Raw genomic sequence first — 26,065 nt, 5'->3', positions numbered from 1 at the left:
AGGTCTGATTACCCATGAGGGCACATGCGTAGGTTGCAGATTTGATCCTCAGTTGGGGCACGTATGGGAGGTAACCTATCGATGTTTTTATTTCACATCAATGTCTGTCTGTCTGTCTGTCTCTCTCTCTCTCTCTCTCTCTCTCTCTTTCTCTCTCTTTCTCTCTCTTCCTTGCTTTCCCTCGCCTCAGGGGAAGAAAAAAAAAGAAAATGGCCTCCGGTGAGGATTAAAATAAATGAAGGAAGGAAGGGAGGAAGGAAGGAAGGAATGAATAAATAAATGAATAAATAAATAAATAAATAAATAAATAAATAAAATAAATATTGGATATATACATATATAAATTTATGTATCTAGAGGACTGCGAATTATGTTTCAAGATTTAATCTTACAATCTATGAGAAAAACTTGAACGTAATTTTTACTTGACAGTTGTATGAATGAGGTGAATTAACTTGTCAAAATGAACATTAAAAGTAACTTTTAGCCCTAACCGGTTTGGCTCAGTGGATAGAGCGTCGGCCTGCGGACTGAAGGGTCCCAGGTTCGATTCCAGTCAAGGGCATATGCCCAGTTGTGGGTTTGATCCTCAGTAGGGGATGTGCAAGAGGCAGCCAATCAGTGATTCTCTCTCATTATTGATGTTTCTATCTCTCTCTCCCTCTCCTTTCCTCTCTGAAATTAATAAAAGATATATTTAAAAAAAAGATTTGTGGTGGGAAATTTAAATAATACTGAAAGTTATAAAATATGCTAACTCTTTCCATTATCTTACAGAACTGTAGTTTTTACATAAATGGGCTTAGTTTTTTCACGCAGTAGTTTGTGTTTTTCATTAAAAGTTTGCTTTCATGTTTCCTATGTTTGAATATTGGCTTATCTGTTTACTTTTTAGTTTAAGGTTTGCCAGATTAATAGCAATTTTCCTATTTTTAAAGGACCTGTACACATTAGTCCAACTGTCACTGAAGACCAAAAGAAAAGTGAAGAAATGCAAGAGAGCATTTCAGAAAATGAGGAAAACATTCGAGTTGTACAAGAAAATAATGATAATGAAGAGCTGAAAGCAAGATTACTCACTGTTGAGAATGAACTTAGAAATGAAAAGGAAGAAAAAGCAGAATTAAGTAAACAGATTGTTGCTTTGCAGCAGGAGCTTTCTTTTTCTAAGAAGGAGAGCTTTTCTTTAAGTATAGATGTCCAACAAATTCAGTCAACTTATGACAATGCAATTTCTGAACTACAGATACAGAGAGGTATAAATCAAGAACAGGAGGAAAAGATCATGAAGTTGTCAGAGGAGATAGAAGTCGCTAGAAGAACCATCACTCATAATGTTTCACAAATAAAATTAATGCAAGCAAAAATAGATGAACTACGAACCCTTGATTCATTTTCTCAGATCTCAAACATAGATTTACTCAATCTCCAGGATCTCTCACGTGGTTCTCAGGAGGATGATTTGCCAAATACAAAGTTACACCCTTTGGATAATGATTATTTGGTAAGTAAGCAGGTTAAACCTAATAGGGAAAGTTCTTTCCACTCTAGTATTGATGCCATTTGGGTAGAATGTAAGGAGATTGTAAAGGCCTCCTCCAAAAAAAGTCATCAGATCCAGGAACTGGAACAACAAATTGAAAAATTACAAGCAGAATTAAAATGCTATGAGGATGATAACAAGAGACTAAAAACAGAAAATAAAAATCAAGATGACCTACTAAAAGGAAAAGAAAGTCTTATACAGCAGCTGAAAGAAGAATTGCAAGAAAAAAATGTTAGTCTCAATGTTCAAGTACAGCAAGTAGTTGAGGGAAAAAGAGCACTTTCAGAACTCACACAAGAGGTTGCCTGCTATAAAGTGAAAATAAATGAACTTGAAGCCATGTTAGGAACTCAGAAAGTTGAATGTAGTCATTCAACCAAGTTAGAACAAGAAATTTTGGAAAAAACATCTATCATCTTGGAACTAGAAAAAAATCTAAAGGAATTTCAAGCAGATCATCAGGATTGTATCAAAAACATCAAAGATTTAAACGAAAGGGAAGTCAAGTTGAAAGAAGAAATCACACGGTTAACAAATAATTGGGAAGATGCAAAGCATTCCCTTCAATTAAAGGAAGAAGAAAAAGAAACCAACTGGCAAGAGATGGAAAAGTAAGCTAAATGTTATTCAAATATTTATAATATGCAAAGCATTCATTGTATTGATTTTGTTATGTAGCTTTTAAGTAATTTAGGTGGCCATAACTTAATCTGGTGCAGTATAGCATTTGAGATGAGTGAAGACTTGGACTTTGTTTATATAAATCTTTGGAGCCAAGTTATATGCAAAGATCTTTTTATAGAATCTGAAATTTTCTCTAAAGGACTCATTCATGGTTTGGACATTCTAAATTTGTGAAAAGATGTAATTTTGTAGATTGTTACTGTCTCACAAGTATGATACAAAGTGATTAATGGTGTGTCACTATAGGAAAGTGGTTTGTGTTTTATAGATTGAAAGAGGAGCTCTCGGCAAGCTCTGCCCTTACCCAGAATCTGAAAGCAGATCTTCAGAGGAAGGAAGAAGATAATGCTGAGCTGAAAGAGAAACTGGCTGATGCCAAAAAACAGATTAAGCAAGTACAGAAAGAGGTAGGCTCTTTGAAAGCTGTGCATTCAATTTAAATGGTAAAGATGGTTTTCCTTATATATCAATAAACCTTGGAAATGTGAGCCAATAATTTCTCCCTGGAATGTCTTTGTTGACTTTTCCATGATAATGATTTTGCTGTTGCATGCAAGATGCTATGTTGATTCTTTTTTGAGAACACTTACAAGTGTTTGAAATTCTTAAAATGTAAGAAGAAAATTATTTCTTCATATGCATTCTCCTTTAGAGTATTAGGAAATATCCTGATAATTTGAAGCCATATCTTATAGTATGTTAGAATCTAATTTGTTAATGTTTTTAAAAATTTATCTTTATCGCCCTAACCGGTTTGGCTCAGTGGATAGAGCGTTTGCCTGCGGACTCAAGGGTTCCAAGTTCCGGTCAAGGGCATGTACCTTGGTTGTGAACTAGAAAAAAGTGGGGAGTGTGCAGGAGGCAGCTGATCGATGTTTCTCTCTCATCGATGTTTCTAACTCTCTATCCCTCTCCCTTCCTCTCTGTAAAAAATTAATAAAATATATTTTTTTAAAAATCAATAAAAAATATTTTTTAAAGAAATTTATCTTTATTGTTGAAAGTATTACAGATAAATCCCCCTTTCCCCCCAGTGGCCGCTTTAATGAGTTTTTAAGGACATGAATCTTTGAATCAGTGGCCATTAATTTTAAACAAAAAGCATTTAAAAAAATTGGTTTTATAATCATTACTTTGTAGGTATCTCTAATGCGTGATGAGGAAAAATTACTGAGGATTAAAATGAATGAACTGGAGAAAAAGAAAAACCAGTGTTCTCAGGAAATGGATATGAAACAGCGAACCATTCAGCAACTCAAGGTATCAGTTTTTTTAAAGGGTGGTTTAATTAGAGTCCACGTATTTTAGTGTCTAAAAAAATCAGTTTTTTATAACAAATTCTCTTTTAGCCTTTTCTGTAATTGAAAAATTGGTTAAAATCAAATAAGGTCATAGTAATTTGCTTCTAATGACTAGAGTATGGGAAGGAAAAAATAGTAATTTTACAGTAAGGAAACCTGGCAGACAACACCTTAACTTTAACCAAGTGTTTAAGAATATAATCACCACTAGTAAGCCATATTGGTAACATGTATTTCCTGATTTGATGTGACCAAAAGGGCACATCTTTTCTGTGGTATTCTTCCTCCAAATCCTTTAACTTAGTCTGATTGTGAGAAGACATCAGACAAGCCCAAACTGTACCCGACCAGTAAAAAGTGGCAAAGTCATTAAAGTATTATTGAGACACTTATCACAGATGGGATACTAGTGAGACATGATGACTAAATGTGGCATTGTATCATGATTGGATTCTAGAACATTGTTGGAGAAACATGAAATCCAAATAAAGTCTTCAGTTTTGATAGTATTATACCAATGCTAATTTTTTTCCCCATAGAAAAATAATTGTTTCCATTTTCGAGACTAAACTTCTCATTTGTTTGTGTCCAATGTTAGTTAATTTCTTGATTTTAAAATAATATACCATGGTAATAGAAGATGTTGAAATTAGGGGAAGCTAAGTGGAGGTTATACAGGAAATTTCTGGTATCTTTGCAATTCTTTTATAAAATCTAAAGTTATTTCAAAATCAAAAGTGAAAAGAAAAAGCTCAGGACCTGTAAAAAAAAATTTTTTAAGAGGACACTTAAGCATTTATAAATGGTTTTATATATATATATATATATATATATATATATATATATATATATATTTTTTTTTTTTTTTTTTTTTTTCAGATGATCAGCATAGTTGGGTTCTCTTTTTATTCTCCTGTTTCCTAAATGGTTATATTTTACTTAACATCAATTAATTGGATAAAGCAGCAATAAAGAAAGGTTATTGTAGTCTTTACACATTTGCTTTTAAATGAAGCAAACTAATGAATATTCATATATAAACATGTGATTTAAATTTTTAACTGAATACCGTTTTAATAAAGCAATCTATACTTTCATAATACAATTCAGAGATATTTAGGTTCTGTAATGATTTATTCTAAGACTTATAACCTAAGAAGGTAGTGCTGAAGTTAGATGAGATAAGGAATGGGTTGGATTACTTAACAAGTTAAAACTGGAATTGGCCCGGCTGCGGTGGCTCAGTGGTTGAGCATTGACCTATGAATCAGGTGGTTACAGCTCAATTCCCGGTCAGGGCACATGCCTGGGTTGTGGGCTGGATCCCCAGTGTGGGGCGTACAGGAGGCAGCCACTCAATTATTTTCTCTCATCATTGATGTTTCCATCTCTCTCCCTCTTATTCTACCAATAAAAAAATATTAAAATAAAACAAAACTGTAATTGGAGGATTTTTAGTGCTAATAATTTAATCTTTGCCCTTAAGGCTTTGGTTATTCAAACCTTCCATCTACTTTCTACATAGAGGGGGTTGGAGGGTCCTATTTTTCTGCATTTTGAATTTACTGATATGGAACTTTTTAGTGGTTTTTCTTATTCCTCCTTTGGTAACTACATCGTGAACCTCCATTTCCCTGTTTTTGCTTTTTGTGGTGCATAAGAGAACACAATAACGTAAAATGTTAAGTAAAATGGGCAGTAACTTTGAGGTAGATTAAAGGTATAAAATTTTTACTTCTATTTTTTTCTTTTTCACTCTCACTCTGCCCTTTCCTCCAAGGTGTAAGAAACTTGGAAGCTCAAGACTAGTAGTCAGCTTTATAGGAGACAGATTTCAAACCTAATATTGAACCTTGTTTTCAGGCCCCACTATTAAATATTTTTGTGTGTTTATTATATTTGCATTTCATCCATATTCTTTCATTTTGCAGGAGCAGTTAAGTAACCAGAAAGTGGAAGAAACTATACAGCAGTATGAGAGAGTGTGCAAAGGTCAGGAACAAACCTCTGCTTCTAATACTAAAATGATTGACAAAATAGTTGCAATAGCAGTTTGTTTAAACATTTTCCTTTGAAAATTCTAAAGTAAACTAAGGGCAACATAGGCTGTAACACTGTCAAAAGAAAGCATTGATTGATTCTAATGAGTAACTTATCAGTATAAAGTTTATTCTTGAAAATTAAAACATTAAGAAATATTCAGTCAAAGGCACATTGATCTCTAGGAAATGGCCAGCATTTTGTGAAAAATAAAGTTTCATAGGTCACAATGAATGGAATAGATTTCTAGACAAAATCATGTAAACAATATACTTTAAGTAAAACAGCTTTAAAATTAAAAAAAATTTATAAAGTTTAAAAGGAACATTTACAATTTTAGGTTCAAATTGTATGTGCTGAATTTTGCTTTTTTCAAACTCAAATTGTATTGATTTTTTTTATTTAGAATGTTTTAAAAATTTCTTTGTTGATAATTACATACAGTAGGTTTACATGTTTGTATGGGGAAAGACATGCAGGGTATGATTATTATAATAGTTTTATTAACTCAAAAGAATGTCACAGGGCACAGTGCACTTAGGTACAGTCTCTTATGTGTTCAAATAGCTGGCCTTCATTATTTACACATTTTTTGTAGTCTACTTGCTGTATTCATGCACATTTTGGCACAGAGTTCTTACCCACTTTTGTCCATCCCTTAATTTCTGTATGTAAAATTATGCAGATTCCTTTCTTCCCCATCACTTACTCATCTCTTAATAAAAAATTGCATTTTCAGCCTGGTAAGTGGTTGAGCATCGACCTGTGAACCAGGAGGTCATGGTTCGATTCCTGGTAAGGGCACATGCTCAGGTTGTGAGCTCAATCCCCAGTAGGGGGTATGCAGGAGGCAGCCAATCAGTGACTCTCTCTCTGGTCATTAATGCTTCTATCTCTCTCTCCCTCTTCCTTCCTCTCTGAAATCAACAAAATTAAAAAAAATTTTGCATTTTCAGTTCTTGAGGCTTTTCCTGACTTCTACATTTTTATTTAAATACTGAATGCCATTCACTTAGCTATCTTAATAAATTTGTTTAAAAATTTTTTGAGATATAATATATAGTATAACATAAAATTTACCCTTTAAAAGTGAACATTTGGCCCTGACCGGTTTGGCTCGGTGGATAGAGCATCGGCCTGCGGACTCAAGGGTCCCAGGTTTGATTCTGGTCAAGGGCATGTACCTTGGTTGCGGGCACATCCCCAGTGGTAGGTGTGTGGGAGGCGGCTGATCAATGTTTCTCTCTCATCGATGTTTCTAACTCTCTATTCCTCTCTGTAAAAAATTAATAAAATATATTTTTTAAAAAAGTGAACATTTGTGTGGGTTTAGTATATTCACAAGGTTGTACAATCACTGACACTCTGAATTCCATAATATTTTCATCACCCCCCCATAAGAAACCCTTCCTTAGCCAGTCCCCGTCAAATCACTAATCTACTGTCTGTCTGTATTGGACTTGCCTGCTGTAGACAGTCACTTATATGAATTCTTGTAAATTGAGTCGTATAAGGTGTGGCCTTTTGGGTATGACTTCTTTCACTTAGCATGTTCTTAAGTTTTATCCATATTGTAGTATGTACCAGTACTTCATTCTTATTTATGGCCAACTAATATTACATTTTATTTATGTATCAGTTGATAGGCATTTGGATTGTTTCCACTTCTTGGCTTTTATGAATATTTGTGTACAAATGTTTGGGTGAATATATATTTTCAATTCTCTTAGGAATATATATCCAGGAGTGGAACTACTGGATCATGGTAACTGTATGATTAACTCTTTGAGGAACTGTCAAAATTAACCACAGTGACTGTATTTTTTTTTTTTTGACTGTATTATTCTGTGTTCCTACCAGTAGTGGATGAGGGCTCCAGTTTCTTTATGATGTTGCTAATACTAGTTATTTTTCATTTTTAAAGTTATAGCTATCTTTCTTAGTTCCCTAGGACTGCTGTAACAAAGTATCACAAACTGGGTAACTTAAAGTAACAAAAAACTTATTCTCCTACAGTCCTGAGAACTAGAAATCCAAAATAAAGATATTGAAATGCTTCTTCTGAAGGTTCTAGGAAAGAATCTTTTTTAGTTTCTGGTGGGTAATGGCAATCCTTTGTATTTCTTGGTTTGTGTCATTTTAACTCCAGTCTGCCTTTGTTTTAACATGGTATGTCTGTATCGGTGTCTTCTTATTAGTGTTGTACAGATTTCCCTCTTCATATAAGTACACTGGTCATACTAGGTTTTGGGCCCATCCTAATCCAGAATTACTTTTATTCTTAATTTGATTACATCTGCAAATTCCCTGTTTCCAAATAAGGTTATATCCATAGTGGGTGGACATGAATATTTTGGGAACACTATTTAACCTAACATTCTGATGAGTGTCAAGTAGTATGCCATTGTTATTGATTTGTATTTCCCTAATGACTAAATACTGAGAATCTAGTTTTCAGCTGTTGGCCATTTGTATATCTTATTTGGACAATTTTTTGTTAAGTCCTTTGCTCATTTTAAAATTGGGTTACTTGTCTTTCTTCTTATGGAATTGTAAGAATTCTTTATATATTCTGGATACTAGGCCCTTATCAGATAAATGATTTGCAAATGTTTTCTCTAATTCTTTGGGCTGTTCTTCAATTACTTGATAGTGTCCTTTGATGCATACAAGTTTTTCATTTTGGTGGAAGTTCAGTTTACCTATTTTGTTTTGATAGCTTGTTATGTCTAAGAAACTGTTGCCCATTCAAAGTTATGTAGATTTTCTAAGAGTTATAGTTTTAGTTCTTTTATTTTTAGATCTTTGATCCATTTTAAGCTCATCCATTTGAGCATAACTTTGTGTATTGTTTGAGATAAGTATCTTTTGCTTATGGAGCTCTAACTGTCCAAGCACTATTTGTGGCAAAGACTGTTCTTTCCTTCATTGCATTGTCTTTAAATCAGTTGACTATCAATATAAGGGTTTATTTTTGTACTCGCAATTTTGTTTTATTGATCTGTATGTCTGTCCTTACGCTGGTATCACACTGTATTGTTACTGTATGTTAGTTTTGAAATGGGAAGTGTGAATGCTCTCACTTTTGTTCTTTTGCAAGATTGTTTTGGCTTGGGTTCCTTGGATTTGTACCTGAATTTTAGTATCACCTTGTCATTTTCTGCAAAAGAGCCAGTTAGAATTTTGATGGTGATTTTGTCAAATCTGAGGGTCTATTTGGGGAAATTGCCAATCTAACAGTATTAGTCATGAATGTGGGATATCATTTCATTTAGTTAGACCTTCTGGAATTCCTTTCAATGATGTTTTTTAGTTTTCAGTGTATAAGTTTTGCGCATTTTTGTTAATTTATTTCTATGTATTTTATTCTTTATAATGCCTTTGAAAATGGAATTATTTTCTTAATGCCATTTTTGGATTGTTCATTGCTAGTGTATAAAAAGAAAATCAATTTGATTATATTGATTTTGTATCCTGCAATTTTGCTGAACTAGTTTATGAGCTCTAATAAAGTTTTCTTTATTTTTCTTCCTTTTTGGGGATTCCTTAAGATTTTCTATATGTAAGATCATGTCTTCTGCATATAGAGATAGTTTTACTTTTCCCTTTCCACTCACTCTGTTTGCCTCTACTTCTCATTCTTGCCATCTATCCATTCATTCTTGCAATCATCCAAGCATCCATCTGCACATTAGATATTTATTTGGTGCTTCATATATGCCAGTGCTGTTCTAGACATATAGGGTACAGCAGAGAACAAGACAGTTTCTGTTTATATGGAACTCATATTCTATTATAGTTAGTAAAAGTGTATTTTAGTTTTTAGAAGAACTCAAGAAAAATTGGATATCTAGATGGAGATGTTAGTAATTTCTAAAATGTTCACTCACTATTTTTAGATCTAAGTGTTAAAGAAAAAATAATTGAAGACATGCGAATGACACTAGAAGAACAAGAACAAACTCAGGTAGAACAAGATCAAGTGCTTGAAGCTAAATTAGAGGAAGCTGAAAGGCTTGCTACAGGTAAAACAATATTGCTTAAATATCTCAAGACATACTCTTGCATTTTCTTTATTTCCCTAGATTTCTTTCCTTTTAAAGTATTATAGTACTTGTAATAATTCATAATGAAAATGTATTTGGTATGTCTTTGGAATGTCCTGTCACCTGCCATTTTCCAATGTGATGAAAATTATTTTATCTAAGTAAAATTGTGTATAGTAAAGAAGGACTGAGGACATGCTCTTGCAATGTTCCCCAGATGTTAAGAATAAACTTTCAACTAAGTTTTACCTTTTTCTAGCTCTTAGTATTATCTCTGTATAAATACTCTGATTTCATCCCTGAGAATACCATCACAGTTTAATTTCTGAGAATTACCTGAAGTTTCCTATATAATTAAGACTGACATGCATTTAATTTATATCGTATAAATTTGAACACTATTCAGTGGGTGCCCATGAGGTCCCTGTAGTTCCTCTTCTCTAAGAATTTGGTAAGAACTCTTAAAAGTGAGGCTCTTAGTGTAGTTCTAGTTCTGTCTTAATCTGTGTTCTTTTTTCTTATTTGTATCCCATGCCACATGTATCTCTAAATGGTATCACTTCTGCTTGCTTTTAAAAATAATTTTATGTTTTCAAACAGAATTGGAAAAATTGAAAGAAAAATGCAAAGATCTGGAAACCAAAAGTAATCAAAGTTCAAATGAAGAACTTGAGGGTAACACAGATGTGCTTAGTAAAAAGCTCAATAAACTTCAAGATGAGTTACAGGTAGGATTTTATTTATCTATGTGTGTGTGTGTGTGTGTGTGTGTGACTAATTTGTGCTGAGTGGCCAGATTATTATGACCACCCCATCAGTACTTCATTGACACTTCCAAAAATACTGAATATTGAAAACTTCCTAAGCAAATACTCTCAAGGTTTTATTATTATTATTATTTGCATAACTGATTCACTTCATTGTACTGAATATATATACACTGAGTGAATACGTACTCAGTGAATATATATACACTGAGTAGTCAGATTATTATGACCACCCATCAGTACAATAATATATATATTTATGTGTTCATTATATTTCTGATGAGAGGAGAATTCAGTAAATATTTTATGGTTGCTTCATGTACGGGTAAAATAATTCCTAGGAGTAACTAATATATTGATATAATTTTTTCAGTATACATTGAAATGACACGGGGAGGAAATTCCCAAGATACAAACTAATTGCAAATGAAAATACAGTGGTTGGGTCTTCAGTTTTATATTCTACATATTTAATACTTAAGTCACCATATCTTACCTATTTTTCTACTCTTGAATTTCTTACTCATCAAATACTGCTATGGGAAAGGTGACTTTTAGGAAAATTATTTTGATTATTATAAATATGTAATTATTTACATATGTAATTATTGAGTTGGAAAAGAACAGTGTTAAATATCTGGACACTGGGATATATTTGAAACCATACTATATAGAAGATATTTTGTTTGATGTTTATATTTTTTTCCATGTTCAACTCAAACATACTATGTATGGAATATAACATATAGGAGAAATATGTTCTTAATGGGATTTACCAAACACTGCTTAAAATTTTGTAAATTAGGAGCTGCATTCATAACTATATTCGAGATTAAAGAAAACATAATGTTTTGAAAAGTTGACTAAATCTAAATTATTTTCTTAAGTGCAGGCTGTATGTAATTGGGTACTGAACAAATACAAAAAAATTGCTACTTTCTTTTGTAAGGGTTAATTATATATTCTAGAATTTACCCTTTCTATTGTGAAAACCCCAAGTAAATATACTGTTAATTATGAAAAAAAAATGCATGAACTATATTGAGAATGTTTATATTTAGGAGTATTGGTATGTTTGCATTGCTCTCAAATGATGTAATCACATATCTTAGATTATAAGCTTTATAATCTTGGAATGGACTACTATAGTTCTAAAAACAGTGGGATATATATTTTAAAGTGGTGTTATTGTTCTTGTTTACTTGGGTTTTGAATGTATAAATTAGATGCCTTTGAACCCAGTTTGAAAATTACTGGTCATTTGTATTCTTGGTCCAGATGTTCTCAATGATCCTTAAACTAATAAATGTTTGTCCTATTGCACATGTTATTTTTTATTTGGCATCTTATATACCCAGGAATATTTTATTTTTAGACCCATACAATTAGAAATGACCATCACATGTAAAGCAAGGACCTACAACCAAAATTACCTAGCAAAGCTACCATTTATTTTAATTTTAATTTTTTTGTTAATTCTCACCTGAGAATTTTTTTATTTTTTTTTTAGTGCTGAAACCCGGGATGAGAATATTTTTTACCATTGATTTTTTTAGAGTGAGGGGGTGGAGAGAGAGAGAGAGAGAGAGAGAGAGAGAGAGAGAGAGAGAGAGAAAACAGAAACAGAAACATAGATGTGAGAGAGAAACAGTGACTGGTTGTCTGTCACACATGCCCCAACCGGGACTGGGGAAAGAACTTGCAACCAAGGTACATGCCCTTGACCAGGAATTGAACCTGAGATCCTCCGGTTTGTGGGCTGACACTCTAACCACTGAGCACGCCAGCCAAGGCACAAAGCTATCATTAAGAATGGAAGGTCAGATAAAGAGCTCCCCAGACAAGAAAAAGCTAAAGGACTTCATCACCACTAAACAGTATTGCATGAAATATAATGAGTGAACAAGCAGAACAGAACCATACTCATAGATACAGAGAACATTTTGAAGGTTGCCAGATGGGAGGCAGGTTGGAGGGATGGCTAAAAAAGGTGAAGGGATTTAGAAGCACAAATTAGTCATAGCCCATGGACACAGACAATTGACAGGTGAAGGCCTAGGATTGGGTAGAGGGAGGGAAAGGGGGGGAAATGGGGCCATCTGTAATACTCTCAACAATAAAATAAAATAAAAAATAAAAAAGGAAAGACCATCACACACAAAGTCTTTTTTTTTTTTTTTTTCCTGTCATTTAGGAAGACGTGTGTCTAACTTTTTCAGGAATTTAAATTGTTTTATTTCTTCTTATGCTCACTGACTTAAGTCTTTAAATAATGAACTTCATAGCAAAGTAAAGTTTATAAGGGAAATAGTGTTTAGGAAAGCAAACCAGCAATGTTTATTTTATAATCTGAAATAAACTGATCTTGTCATTGTTGAAAGACAAGCACTTTTAAGGTTTTAAAAAGTGATGGGTTTTATGAAAATGGTATAAAAATAGATTTTTTGACTACTTAAGCATCTGATAGTTATTTGTACTGTTTTTATATATAGAAATCTGAACAGAAATATAACTCTGATAGAAAGAAATGGTTAGATGAGAAAATGATACTAATCACTCAAGCTAAAGAATCTGAGAGTCTACGAAACAAAGAGATGAAAAAATATGCTGAAGACAGAGAGCGTGGTTTAAAGCAACAAAACGAAGTGGTTGGTAGCAATTATACTTTCTCTTTGGTGTATTTCACCTGCTTTCTTGGGCTTGTTAAGTTTATCTCTGGGATTCTTATCTGTCTGTGCATGGTTTGTTGTTTTCCTTCTTTTTTTTTTAAAGGCACCTTTTCTATTTTTATTGTGAATAAAAAAGGGCTGTAGAATAAACCTGACAAGTTGGGGTAGGGGTTGGAGGAGCACATGGCAGGCCTGACAAGCTCAGTGACTAAGAGTGACCGCACAGTATGCCCTGATCACAAATTCCTAATTGGACAGGCCATGGTAGGTAGTCGAGTCACAGGCCCAGAGCTTCCTTAGCAAAAGTCAATCTCTAAGTGAGTGAGTTCTGTCCATTGTTCTTATGCATCTTTTTCTAGACCCTTGAAGGCACAACTGCAGGCACCAGAGCACAAGACCACCATAGCAAGAGACCACAGAACCCCTCATTGTTATCATGTTCCCTGTTTGCTATCTCTGTAAATGTTAACTATTAACACTCCTGTACCTGCCACTGTAAAAGAAGTGTTTCTCCATTTTGCCTTTGATTTAATCCTAGAAATGTCCCTGCTTTGCTTTCTCCTGCCTCCTTAATTGGCCATAATAGATTTCATGTAACCTTCCTTATGTTTTCTCCTTTGGCTAATGCATAAAAGGAACCGCAAAACTGCTATTCTTCTGAGCATTTTCTCAATCCATTGAGATCTTGCTTCTGGGCATGCCCTCAACAGTCTGGCTCAAATAAATCCTTACAAAACTTTTCTATAGGTTTGGATGACAGTAAGATGACTCTTCTGTCCCATTTTATCTTGAAGTTCACATATGTTCTTTTTTTTTTTTTCCAGTTTATTTAGCAATTTGGAAAATACCTAATTACATTTCTGTCTTGATATAGAACTTAAAATTTTCTTCCTTTTGACTGCCACAGGGCTATCCCTACTGTATTGTGAAACTTGTTTTGCATTTTGAACTGTACATTCTACTAGCATGGTGTGTATGTTTTATCTCATATACAACTTTTATCAATATATACTTTAACATTTTCTCTAATTTCTGGTTAGGAAACACTGACAGCACAGCTGGCAGAGAAAGATAGCAACCTTCAAAAGTGGCGAGATGAACGGGATCAACTGGTTGAAGCTTTAGAAAAGCAGCTGAAAGCACTGATATCCAGTAACTCTCAAAAAGATAATGAAATTGAACAATTGAAAAAAAGGATCACACCAGAGGCTTCTAAAACAGTCAGTAAAATCTTGTCCTTTCTATGCCTTTTAAAAAAATATTAAAGAAAAATTTCAAAATTGTTTAAATCTTTAAAGGTTAAAAAAGTAAGTTTCCAATAGATCAGAGGAGAATCAGAGTTTGAAAAATTCTTTGGATATTTTTCATGAATTTTGAGTTTTTAGTTCAGAGATAATATTGTCTTAATAGAGTTGTGAAACTTGAGAGCATTTGTAAAAGACAATTAGCACAGTTCAGTTTTTACCTCAGTGAAAGTACATGCTATTATCCCCACATTTTATTCAACAGAATCTTATTTAACAGTTATGGGTAGTTGACATGGAGATGTATTTGACTTTTGATTTTCTTTAAATGTTCTATTTCTTTAATACTCACCCAAGGCTATTTTTTCCATTAATAAATAGAGAGTGGGAGGGAGAGAGAGAGAGAAAGAGAGAAAGATCAGCTTGAGATAGAGACACATTGATTGGTTGCCTTCTGCCTGCACCCCTGCTTGGACTGGGGAACCTGTAACTGAGATATGTGCCCTTGACTGGGAATGGAACATGAGGCCTTTTGGTCTGCAGGTCACCACTCTAACCACTGAGAAAAACTGGCCAGGGCTGACTTGATTTTGATGGTAGTGATGAGAAGGCCCAGGTCGAAATTTATCAAGTTTAAAAATGTAATCTAATACTTCTTTGTAGATCCTTAAGTAGATTTAGGAATAGAACATAACCTATGACTCAGAAAGTGGGATGAACAGTGTGCAACAAGAAAAGGTTTAGTTATCAATATGGTCTTTTCTACTGTAATGCTATAGTTTCATTTCCAAAACTCTAGTTTTTAAAAATTGTGTTATCAAAGTTCAGATCCTAACTTAGTACAGACCTTGGCCATATCATATTCTATTTCCTCATCTGGAAAGTAGGAATGATTCTTGACAAATTAATTCAAGAGTTACAATGAAAGTAAAATGAGATAATATATGTAAAACACCTTGGAAGTTGGAAGTAATCTTTCAAATTCTCTTTATATCAAACTCAGAAGAGGTTGGAATATTGTCCAGCCTTTCCTGAGGATGAAAGAGAGGAGAAAGGAGAGTTACGTGGTCATTGAAGAAGTCTTTGATTGCTTCCCCTATTTTATCTGCCCGAGTCTTGATTTTATATTCTTTAGTTGAAGTGTTTTAATTTATTTTTGGTTACAATGGCTTGTTGCTTTAATATTTACTTTAGGAAAAAGAAACCGTGGATATCAAGCCCATACATATGAATTCAACAGATCTTGGTGGAGTTGAAACTGAACCTCAGTCTACAGGTTTTGAAATTTCCAGCAATGAAGTAGAGGTGGGCATTTGGTAACACAGTCCACTTTTTTTACCCTCTTTACTTACCAGTGACCATTAATAACCAAATAACACTTGCAAGTATAATTTAATCAACCATTGTAGTTATCTTGCTGTATAATTAGCTATATATGCTCCCCGCTGTGGGGAAAAAAGGTAAAGGTTTTTGAGGAGACGTGAAATTCTTTTGAGAGATTAGATCTCCAAATAATACCCTCTCAAAGTGATATTGATCTCAAATAACAGATCTGTTAATATAAACAAATTTGTTGACCAGAAATAGGAAATCCCACAAAAGATAGGGTATGGATGCTTATTGGCCCTTCTAAGAGATCCTTTAATTAGCATTTTGAAATCAGACCCATTTAATAACTTGATCAACAATCTTACTAACTCACAATGAAATTTCATAATTTGTAGTGAGTTTAGGATTCTATGAATCACTTTGGATAATACAGATTCTCAGATTATATATGAAATAGATAAAACTTCTGTGCACTTAAAGTTTGAAGATAAAATTACTTAAAAAAATTTTTTTAACATATTTATTGGGAGCATTTAGTGTTGGGAACCTTGCGAAATACTGAGAATACAAACATAAATAAGCTATGATTGCCACCCTCAAGGAGGAAAAAATCTGGTAAGACAGATACATAAATGACCACCTTGTTTGACCTTACCTTTTGGGCTAAGTGTAATGTATGAACAGAGTACTAAGAAACACTGACTGAGAAGGTTATGATGAATTTTGCCTCAGTGGTTGAGGATGTGGATTAGCGAAGGTAAATAACATCATAACATCATCCAGGGTTGACTAGAATTTTACCAAGCAGAGAACAGGAAGAGAAGGGCATTTTAATCTAGGGAAATACTCTGAGCCATTCCCTTTCAGCTTATTAGTATTGACCTTAGAGACTACTATAGATCATAACGTTCGTATAAAAGATTGAAGTTGAGCCCTAACTGGTTTGGCTCAGTGGATAGAGCATCGGCCTGCGTACTGAAAGGTCCCAGGTTCGATTCCGGTCAAAGGCATGTACCTTGGTTGCGGGCACATTCCCAGTAGGAGGTGGCCAGGAGGCAGCTGATGGATATCGATGTTTCTACCTCTCTATCCCTCTCCCTTCCTCTCTGTAAAAAAATCAATAAAATATATTTGGAAAAAAAAAAGATTGAAGTTGATCCACAAACAAGATTTCTTTCTCTATAAATTTGTGTATGTTCTCCTAAACCTCCTGATTCCAACTTCCTACTAAGAACTCCAGCAGTTATTGTGTACTTGACAGTTTTGGAGAATGGTATTGTTAGGCTGTTTTGCATACTTTTCCTGCCTTTATGAAATTAATATGCTCAACTGGGCTAAAATTCTAAAATTCCAAAATGATTCATTCACAGAGCTGATTTGGGAAGTCAGATGGACCTATATAGAACCTCTCCCTATGGCTTGGGCTAGATTCTGAAGTGGGGCATTTTGAGGAGAGGGGTGTGTCCTGTAGGTTAGTGTTCTGACAATGCAGAGTGGAAGTTAGAAGGTTTCTTATGATTGAGCCTCAGAAGAACATCCTGTTGGTCATGGGAGTCACTAGGGCCAGCCCAGATTCTAGGAAAGAGAATGAAACTCCATCTCTCAGTGGGAAGAGTAGCAGAGGAGCAAAGAATTTGCAGCAAACCTTAATCTACTGTAAACTGGGTGCTTATTAAAAATTCTAGGCTCACCTTGGAGAGTTCTGATTTAGTAGGTTTGTGGTGTGGTTCCACGAATCTTTTAAACAAATTCTCTAGATAATTCTTAGGATCATACTGGGAAATACTAATTTCTAAGTTTCCCTCGATGTTAACATACCTAGTGTAAGCTTGAAGAGGGTAGATGATAATTCAGTCTCTGTCCTTGCTCTATTGAATTTGACCCCAGCACAATTTTTATCTTTTCTAACTCCTTTGTCTTTAGTAGGTATTCGAGAGTTAATTCTTTGTGATTTATAAATTTATATTCTTCAAATAAGGTTTGTTTTCATTTTTAATCCTGTTATAGGATGAATTTGTAGTTCTTGACTCTTGTGAAGTGTCAACAGAAAATAATCAAACTACTCGATTTCCAAAACCTGAGTTAGAGATTCAGTTTACACCTTTACAGCCAAACAAAATGGCAGTGAAACACCCTGGTTGTGCCTTACCAGTAACGGTTAAGATTTCCAAGGCTCGGAAGAGGAAGAGCAACGAAATGGAACAGGTAAATACTTAACTGATGAGTAAATTTAACAAGCAAGCATTATTGTTGTTGAGCTCATTTACAATATATACTTAAACTCTGCTACACTTCCCTCCGATTCATAAGCACTGCTGTTAGAGACCAAAATCATGAATTATGGCATATTCTAGAATATCACTGTAAATAGTCATCAAACAAAAAGCTTATAGATATTAAGATTATAGTTTATCCGTATCTTAGGTCTCTATTGTCATAACTCTATGGTCTCTTTTAGAAGAGAAATTCTTTTTCTAACAGCCAGTATATTAAAATTTGGACCTCTATTTAGTGGAAGGCTAAAAAAAAATCTGTTTATTTATTCTTATTGCAGCTTTTTCTTTTTCGACTGCAGCTTTTTGATTGTAGGGTTATCCAATCCTCTATCATGTCACACAAACTTTCTGACCCCCCTGTTTCCTCCTTTTGGGAATAAAAGAGTAGATGTAGTATGTTTAAAATGCTTCGTTTGTATTTCACATGTCATAGATAGGTAAATAATTTGTTTTAAGTTTAAAACTAATTATAAGCTCTTCAGCACAATAACTATCTTCAACAATTTTTTTTTTTTTACTCTTTTAAAGAGTACTATATTTTCAAGCTGGTGGAAGAGCAGAAGTAGTACTAACTATACTCCTGAGGCTCTCCGTCAGGTAATAAATTTACTAAATAAATATTATTTAGACTATTTCCTTCTACACCTAAAACACCTTTAGAGGTTGTTTTCTATAGCCTTTGTTAACTTTTATTCTATATTTAATTTATACCTAATACATTTTAGATACCATTAAAATACTAAGTATTTTATCATCTATGTTTATTTCCTTGATTTATTTTTTCAAGGGAAAAGGAAAATTTTTTGTGTATGCAGTATTAAAATACAATTATTCGTTTTACTATTGGTCTATAATCTCCTTTAGCTCCATGTGTATTTCAGAATAGATATACAGATTGTTGTAGGCAAATCATGTAAAACCTAAAAGTTTTAATTGATTTTACTAGCTCTTAACTGCTATAATAAACTGAGGCTCTCATGAAAATCATATATACAGTGTTATATTCTATTCCAGTGAAGACTCCAAAGTGCTCTTTATTGAACACTACAAGTGTGATGGAGTTAAAATCTGTCCTGTTTGTTTGCTTCCCATGATGCCATCTGCCTTCCCCTTTAAGAAAGTCTGCTTCTGCCCTAACCGGGTTGGCTCACTGGATAGAGCGTCGGCCTGCGGACTGAAAGGTCCCAGGTTCGATTCCGGTCAAGGGCATGTACCTTGGTTGCGGGCACATCCCCAGTAGGGGGTGTGCAGGAGGCAGCTGATCGATGTTTCTCTCTCATCGATGTTTCTCACTCTCTATCCCTCTCCCTTCCTCTCTGTAAAAAATCAATAAAATATATATTTAAAAAAAGGAAAAAAAAAAAAAGAAAGTCTGCTTCTTTTGACCCTTAATGGCTTTCACTTGGTGACTTGAATTCTGAGGTTCAGTCATGATCCTTTATCTGCTTCTGTTCTGGCGCCTCCCCCCCCCTCCCCACTTTTATGCTTATAATCTTTGGTATAACTAGGATTTGTGCCAGTTCAGTTCAGTTAACAATACTACAAAAGCTTTTCCTAAGATGTCATGTCTATTTAGAAGGGAAGACAGAATATGTTTTCACATTTTACCTGTGTTTATACTGAAGATTTTTATTTTATTTTGTTTTCAGTGCTGTCAAATTTCAGTTAGAGGTCGTAGACATAGATGCTTTGCAGAATTTGGGAGTTGAGGAAAGGGAAGGTATATTGTTGTACTGTGTGGGTTCAAATGAAAGATGTTCTCCCTTCTCATCTTTTTCATTTAGCTCATAATTTCATTATATATGGTGTGTGGAAAATTCATACCTTTAATCATTTTGCAAATGTATTAAATCATCATATTGTACACCTTAAACTTCTTATGTTATATGTTAATATTTCAATAAAATTGGGAAAAATTTATACTTTTGATCAGGGTTTCTCAACTTCAGCACTATTGACATTTGGGACAAGATATCTCTTTCTTTAGGAAAGTTGTCCTGAGCATCATAGGGGTATTAAGCAGCATTATGGCCTCTACCCACTGGATGCCAATAAAATTCCATTTTCCCCAGTAATGACAGCTAAATTTATCTCCAGACATTGGCAATGTTCCCCAGGGTCAAAAATCACCCCTGGTTAAGAACTATTAATTCCTTTTCTTTCTTTTGTTCCTCTTCCTCTTCCTCTTCCTCTTCCTCTTCCTCTTCCTCTTTCTCTTTCTCTTTCTCTTCTTCTCTCTTTCCTCTCCTCTCCTCCCCTCCCCCCCTCTCCTCCCTTCCCTTCCTCTCCCCTCCCCTCCTCTCTCTCTCTCTCTCTCTCTCTCTCTCTCTCTCTCTCTCTCTCCTCCAGAGAAAGAAAATATTTTCAAGAAATTAACCAGTGCTTAAATATATTATTTTTTAGGAGTTGGTGAAATGTGAGAATAAGAATACTACACCCAGAACTAATTTGAAGTCCCCTATTTCCGAGCATAAAAATTCTCCTGTCAAAAAGGAACAAAAGGTTTGTCTTTTAATTTGTCCAAAATTGACCACTTCAATTCTTTATAAAGTAGAAGGCAAAAATAAAGATGTCACATTTGATTAGTAATTTTTCAGTTTTGTCTAATTATAACTCATTTATCTTTTATTTCTATTCATCTGATTCAGCTTAGAATGTAAGCTTTAGCATATGGCCAGTAGCAGGCACTTCTTGTTCACTTCTCACTTACCACTCTGCCTATCACACTCAGTTTGCCATTCTCCGGTCCATACATCCTTCATATATATATATATATAAAAGATGTATATATATTTTAATCCTCACCTGAGGATATGTCCATTGATTTTAGAGAGAGAGAGAGGAAGCGGGGGTGGGAGAGAGAGAGACATCGATCAGCTGCCTTCCACATATACCCTGATCAGGAATCAAACCCGCAACATGTTGGAGCATAGGACAGTGCTCCAACTAACTTAGCCACCCGGCCAGGGCTCTCCTTATATTCTTAATTGGTAATTCCCTGTCTAAGAATTCATAACCTGTGTCTGGCCTCTTTAATTCAACGGTGGCTATAATATTTCCTTCTAACAGTCCTCATCAACAATAACAAAAAATGTTTGTTTATTAGGTTTCCTCACGGTCATCATCTCATAAAGCATATTCTTTACGGAGTCAGGCATCTGCAGTTAATGTAAACTTGACCGCTAAGAAAAAAGAAGGAACACTACAGAAATTTGGAGACTTCATACAACGTTCTCCAACAATTCTTCAATCAAAAGGTTTGCAGAAAATTAATTAAATGCCCTTCAATGTTAGGTATTAGGGTATTTCCTAATATCTGATTGGTATATAAACTCATCACAGTGATGATTATATTTCAAGTATTCACTGTCCTATGTTAGGTACTGTGGGAGGAAACATGAAAAGGCCTAGGAGCTCACTATGTGGTGAAGAAAGACCTATATTTAGGTAATTGATCCAGAGCAGGCTGCTCTGTAGTTATAGAGATACAAGTAGGGTGCTGTGGTAGTATTGAAGGGAAATGAGCTGTTCTAATTACGGACTATGGGAAGATTTTACAGAAGAATTTAGCCTAGTAATGAAATGTTGGCAGAATTACATCTGCTAGAGATAAACACTGTTAGTATAATTGTATATTTCTTTTAGTGTTTTTTTCTATGTACAGATAAACATTACCTATTCATATATATAAAAAACATATACTTCTATAAATGTCCATTGAGTTTAGTTGCTGAATGCTTTTTTCTTAGCCACATTAATACCTGTGTATTAATATATGCTCAGATGTACACTTTATGTACATGTATACATAAACAAAAACATACATATATATGCGTACACACACAGATACGCACTTACCAGAGGAACAGTTTTGACATAGGTAGAGTACCAGGAAAGTATAGGGAATATGCAGGCTATTCCAGGTTGTAATATTCGTCTGGCATGTAGAATGTGGGGAGATTATTGGGGGGAGACGACAGGTAGAGGAGTGGGATTTCATGAGATTACCTGAGTGGTAGCAATAGGATAAATTGGAGAGTAGAGGTGAGGAGAGTAGGGAGGGATAGGGACTATGAAGGCAGGGGACAGTTGAATTGATTCAGATAGATTGTGTAAAAGTACTTTTCTGTAAAAACTTACACAGAGGTTCCCAAACGTTTCTTGGTTCATAGTGCCCTCAATAACTCAGTGATTTTTTTATTGTGCTTCTGCACCCAAAGAAACACCTCCATTTAGCACGTAAGGCCAAACAACCACTGAACATCCAGCTATAATTACAATACATATCTGTTGTTGATCAGTTGGAAATATAGAGAAAAAAGAAGAAAATTGAGATTAATTCTTAAAATTCTGCTGCTCTGATAACCACTGTTAATTCCTTATTTGGTATCACTGGTCTTCTAACTTTTACTTCTTGCCTATCTCCTATCCATTCAATACCCAGCAGACAGTGTTCTTTTCAAAGTGCAAATTGAATTAAGCTATAATTTTTTGTTTTCTTTTGCACTAGAATAAAAGTGCCACAAGTGCAAAATGTCTGTCAGGCTCACATCCCCAGCTCTTAGTATAGTGGCTGGGGCTTAGTAGTAGCAGTCTGGTGCCTCAAGGCCAAAATCCTGTGTGTGGTTTTGTTTTTAAGGCTGACCATGAACAATTACAGAGGCTTTACTTGTTAGGCCTCATGGGGAGAGCTGCCCTCCCCACACCAAACTTAGTGCACACACAGTGCATTGCAGTCTCTGAAGGGAGTTATAGTCGAGGGCTCAGGTCTGGTCCAGCCATGCGTGTACGAAACTGGATTCCTAGCCTAAGTGCCTTCATTTGGAGCCTCTTTGGGGCCTTCAGCAGAGAACTTCCTCAGGTGCCTCTGCTGAATACCTTATGACAGGAATGGGGAGGCAACCTTGAAGACACCTTTCTCCCTTCAAACTCTATTTTTTCACACCTAGCCCCTCGGCCTGGCCTCCAGCCGCAAGGCCTATAAAACTGCAAGTGCATGAGTCTTTTGTTCTGGGTTCCCTTGGTAATGAGATGGCCCTCAGTTTGATGCTGATCCTTCTGACCTAGACCACACTGTTCTATGGGAAAATATGGAAAAGGAGTGGGCAGGAGCTGTGATTTCTCAGGTTTAGCTTCTTACTCTGTTCTCAACCTTCCTAATGCCGCGACCCTTTAATACAGTTCCTCATGTTGTGGTGACCCCCTACCATAAAATTATTTTTGTTGCTACTTCATAACTGTAATTTTGCTACTGTTATGAATCGTAATGTAAATATCTGATATGCAGGATGTATTTTCAGGGGTCGCAACCCACAGGTTGAGAACCGCTGGAAAGGCTTGAGTGTTACTTTCATTTGGCTTATCTTAATTGTGTACTCTGACATCTGGCAGCCCAGCTTTCTCAAGCTCAGCTCAGCCCTTTATAAGTGCACCCTCATTTTAGCATATTTCCTTAAATGTTTTACTATTTTAAAAAATATATAGTTTATCCTGTGTGTATGGATTTATTTTATCCAGGAGTTTTCCCAGATGGAAAAATACTATTAAAACCAACATGTGTCTTTTAAAAAATAAAACAAATGTGCAAAGTAAGACATTTAAAAATTCCTTTTTCTCTTCCCAGAAGCAATTAATTGTTAACAATTTACTTTCTCTTACGCTGTGTATGTGTGTGTATGTATATGTGAGTGCATGTGTTAACTATAAGTAAAGGTCTCACAATAATAAACTACCTTTACTTAATATTCCTGTGGACATCTTTACATGTGACTACTGAAATAGATCTGCGTCCTTACTTTTAATGCTGCATGGTCCACTATGTATGCATCCTGTTTCTTTGCTTTGCATAGCATAAACCTCTTTCAAATCATTAACGACTCCTGCATTTTACTGGTGGTACTATAATTTACTAGTCAAATGATATTTTACTTACTTATTTTTGCTCTTAATCATTATTTCATGTGTTTATTAGGCATTTCATTTTTTTGTTGTTAATTGTCTATCATGTCCTTTCACCATTTATAAATTACAGTGGTTTTCTTTTTTGCTTGGTATGTTTTTTTCTTTATTAAGAATTTTAAACCTTTGCAGTTAGAAAATTTTTTGTTTCAGGATTTAACTAATCTATAATTTTTCATAGCAAAGAAATTAATTGAAACGATGAGCTCTTCAAAGCTCTCGAATGTAGAAGTAAGTAAAGAAAATGTATCTCGACCAAAACGGGCCAAACGGAAATTATACACAAATGAAATTTCATCTCCTATTGATATATCCGGCCAAGTGGTAAGCTACTACTTCAGTTTTCTTAAAAGTAAACCTGTTTGTGCTATTTTAAATTCTGAAGTATTCATAACAATTTGAATTTTACAATAGTTTGAATTTTTATTCTTTAGATCATATTTCTACAACATGCTTTAAATATTATGCTTTTGATATCAAATGTGTTAAACTTGTAGTAATTAAATATAAATGCGGCATTAATGCATACATTTATGAACTAACCGGAGGAATTTTAATTCCATCAGAATTATCACTGTTCAGTAATTTATTTTCTTCTAGCATCTATTTTTGTTATCTTTATCACTGTTGTACAAATCTGGGCCTCAGTGTGCCCGGTAAGAATCTGGAGTTGACATTCAGTCATTTCCTCCCACCTTCCCTCTGAGCCTCCCAGGTTCTATTGAGGAAAGACTGCAGTTTGTCACCATGACTCTGTGACTCATTCTCTTCATTCAGAACAGGCTGTGCTGTTACAGGAAAAGTTCTGATTTTTTATCATGCTTACATTTGCCTAGTGGATGAAAGTGAAAATAGAAAAGTAATTAAAGGAAAAGCCTTCAGCAGGAAATGGCCAAGAAAAATCAGGGGAGAGAGTCTTTTTGCAACAGCAGCTATCAGATATGAGATAGACACTTAAAAGCAAGTGGCATAGAATTGGCGTCAGTTAAGACATGCTGTCAAAAGTACTATTCTCTTCATCACTTTTCACCATCTGTTTGATTAGTACATAATTTCCTCCCTTGGCTGAAATTATTATTTCTTTACTTGCAATACAATGCTCTTTCAACTTTCTCAGTTATATAGTTGTTACTGAGAAAGATAATTTCTTAAAAGTTATTTGAGCCTAGCCGGTGTGGAGCGTCGAACTATGAACCAGGAGATCACGGTTCGATTCCCGGTCAGGCCATATGCCCAGGTTGCAGGCTCTATATTAAAAAAAGAAGAAAAAAAGTTATTTGAGCCTGGCTGGTGTGGCTCAGTGATTGAGCTGGAACCCATGAACCAGGAGGTCATGATTCAATTCATGGTCGGGGCACATGCCTGGATTTCGGGCTTGATCCCCCATTAGGGGGTGTGGAGGAGGGAGCCGATAAATGATTCTCTATCACCATTGATGTTTCTATCTCTCTCTCCCTCTCCTTTCCCCTCTCTGAAATCAATAAAAATATATTTTTAAAAATTTATTTGAGTTACATGTCTCCAAACATTTTAGTAATTATTTCAAGCTGTGTATACCTGAATACAGAATGTAGATTATTTTAATTCTAGAATTATGAAGTGTTGAAATAATCTTTTACAAAATCTGTTACTTTAGGCATGCTTTTTTGTAGAAGATAGTATACCTGTAAGTCCAAGAAGACAAAAAATATAATGTACCTATTATGTCTAATAAGCACATGAACATATTTTACTAGTTAAAATAAGCTTTTATTTTTATTTAAAATTGTGTAATTGTTCATTTCAGATTTTGATGGATCATAAAGTGAAGGAAAGTGATCATCAGATTCTCAAACGACGACTTCGAACTAAAACAGCCAAATAAACCACTATGGAGAAGGTTTTAATATAAATTTTATATGCATAATCATTGTAACTTGCATCCTGACTTTAAAGATAGTTGTATATATTATGACATTAAATCCTTCTGTATATACATCACTTTTATATATAGTGTAATTTTAATTCAATAAAGAAAATAAGTCAAGGCTTTTTTCTTTTTTTCTTTTTTTAATTTTAATATATTTTTATTGATTTCAGAGAGGGAGGGAGTGGGAGAGAGATAGAAATACCAATGATGAGAGAGAATCATTGACCGGCTGCCTTCTGCATGCCCCCCACTGGGGATCGAGCCCACAACCCAGACATGTGCTCTTGACCGGAATC

At 34.6% G+C, this 26,065-nt stretch overlaps 1 protein-coding gene across 20 annotated transcripts in view; it reads left to right on the top strand.

Annotated features, from left to right (window-relative positions):
* The window catches only part of KIF20B (kinesin family member 20B), a 62,153-nt gene extending 36,266 nt beyond the window's left edge, over window positions 1–25,887 (top strand). For 15 of the 20 annotated variants that reach the window (XM_023760489.1, XM_023760485.1, XM_023760491.1 and 12 more), the window contains 15 exons: window positions 939–2,157; window positions 2,499–2,637; window positions 3,371–3,490; window positions 5,463–5,523; window positions 9,471–9,596; window positions 10,218–10,345; window positions 12,877–13,032; window positions 14,094–14,273; window positions 15,492–15,602; window positions 17,634–17,831; window positions 18,431–18,499; window positions 20,306–20,404; window positions 21,009–21,159; window positions 24,042–24,184; window positions 25,647–25,887. In XM_023760489.1, the coding sequence (XP_023616257.1) occupies window positions 939–2,157; window positions 2,499–2,637; window positions 3,371–3,490; window positions 5,463–5,523; window positions 9,471–9,596; window positions 10,218–10,345; window positions 12,877–13,032; window positions 14,094–14,273; window positions 15,492–15,602; window positions 17,634–17,831; window positions 18,431–18,499; window positions 20,306–20,404; window positions 21,009–21,159; window positions 24,042–24,184; window positions 25,647–25,724 (2,978 nt within the window). In that variant the 3' untranslated portion in view covers window positions 25,725–25,887. Of the gene's footprint in view, window positions 1–938; window positions 2,158–2,498; window positions 2,638–3,370; window positions 3,491–5,462; window positions 5,524–9,470; window positions 9,597–10,217; window positions 10,346–12,876; window positions 13,033–14,093; window positions 14,274–15,491; window positions 15,603–17,633; window positions 17,832–18,430; window positions 18,500–20,305; window positions 20,405–21,006; window positions 21,160–24,041; window positions 24,185–25,646 lie in introns of those variants that run through there. The other 5 variants (XM_014462529.2, XM_023760482.1, XM_023760483.1 and 2 more) reach the window with 4 other exon arrangements.
* The last annotated feature ends 178 nt before the right edge of the window (window positions 25,888–26,065 follow it).

The sequence above is a fragment of the Myotis lucifugus genome, unplaced genomic scaffold (assembly GCF_000147115.1).
Source record: "Myotis lucifugus unplaced genomic scaffold, Myoluc2.0 scaffold_184, whole genome shotgun sequence".
In the NCBI taxonomy this organism is placed as follows: Eukaryota; Metazoa; Chordata; class Mammalia; order Chiroptera; family Vespertilionidae; genus Myotis; species Myotis lucifugus.
The sequence above is the reverse complement of the archived record's forward strand: the minus strand, read 5'-3'. Positions and strand labels throughout refer to the sequence as shown.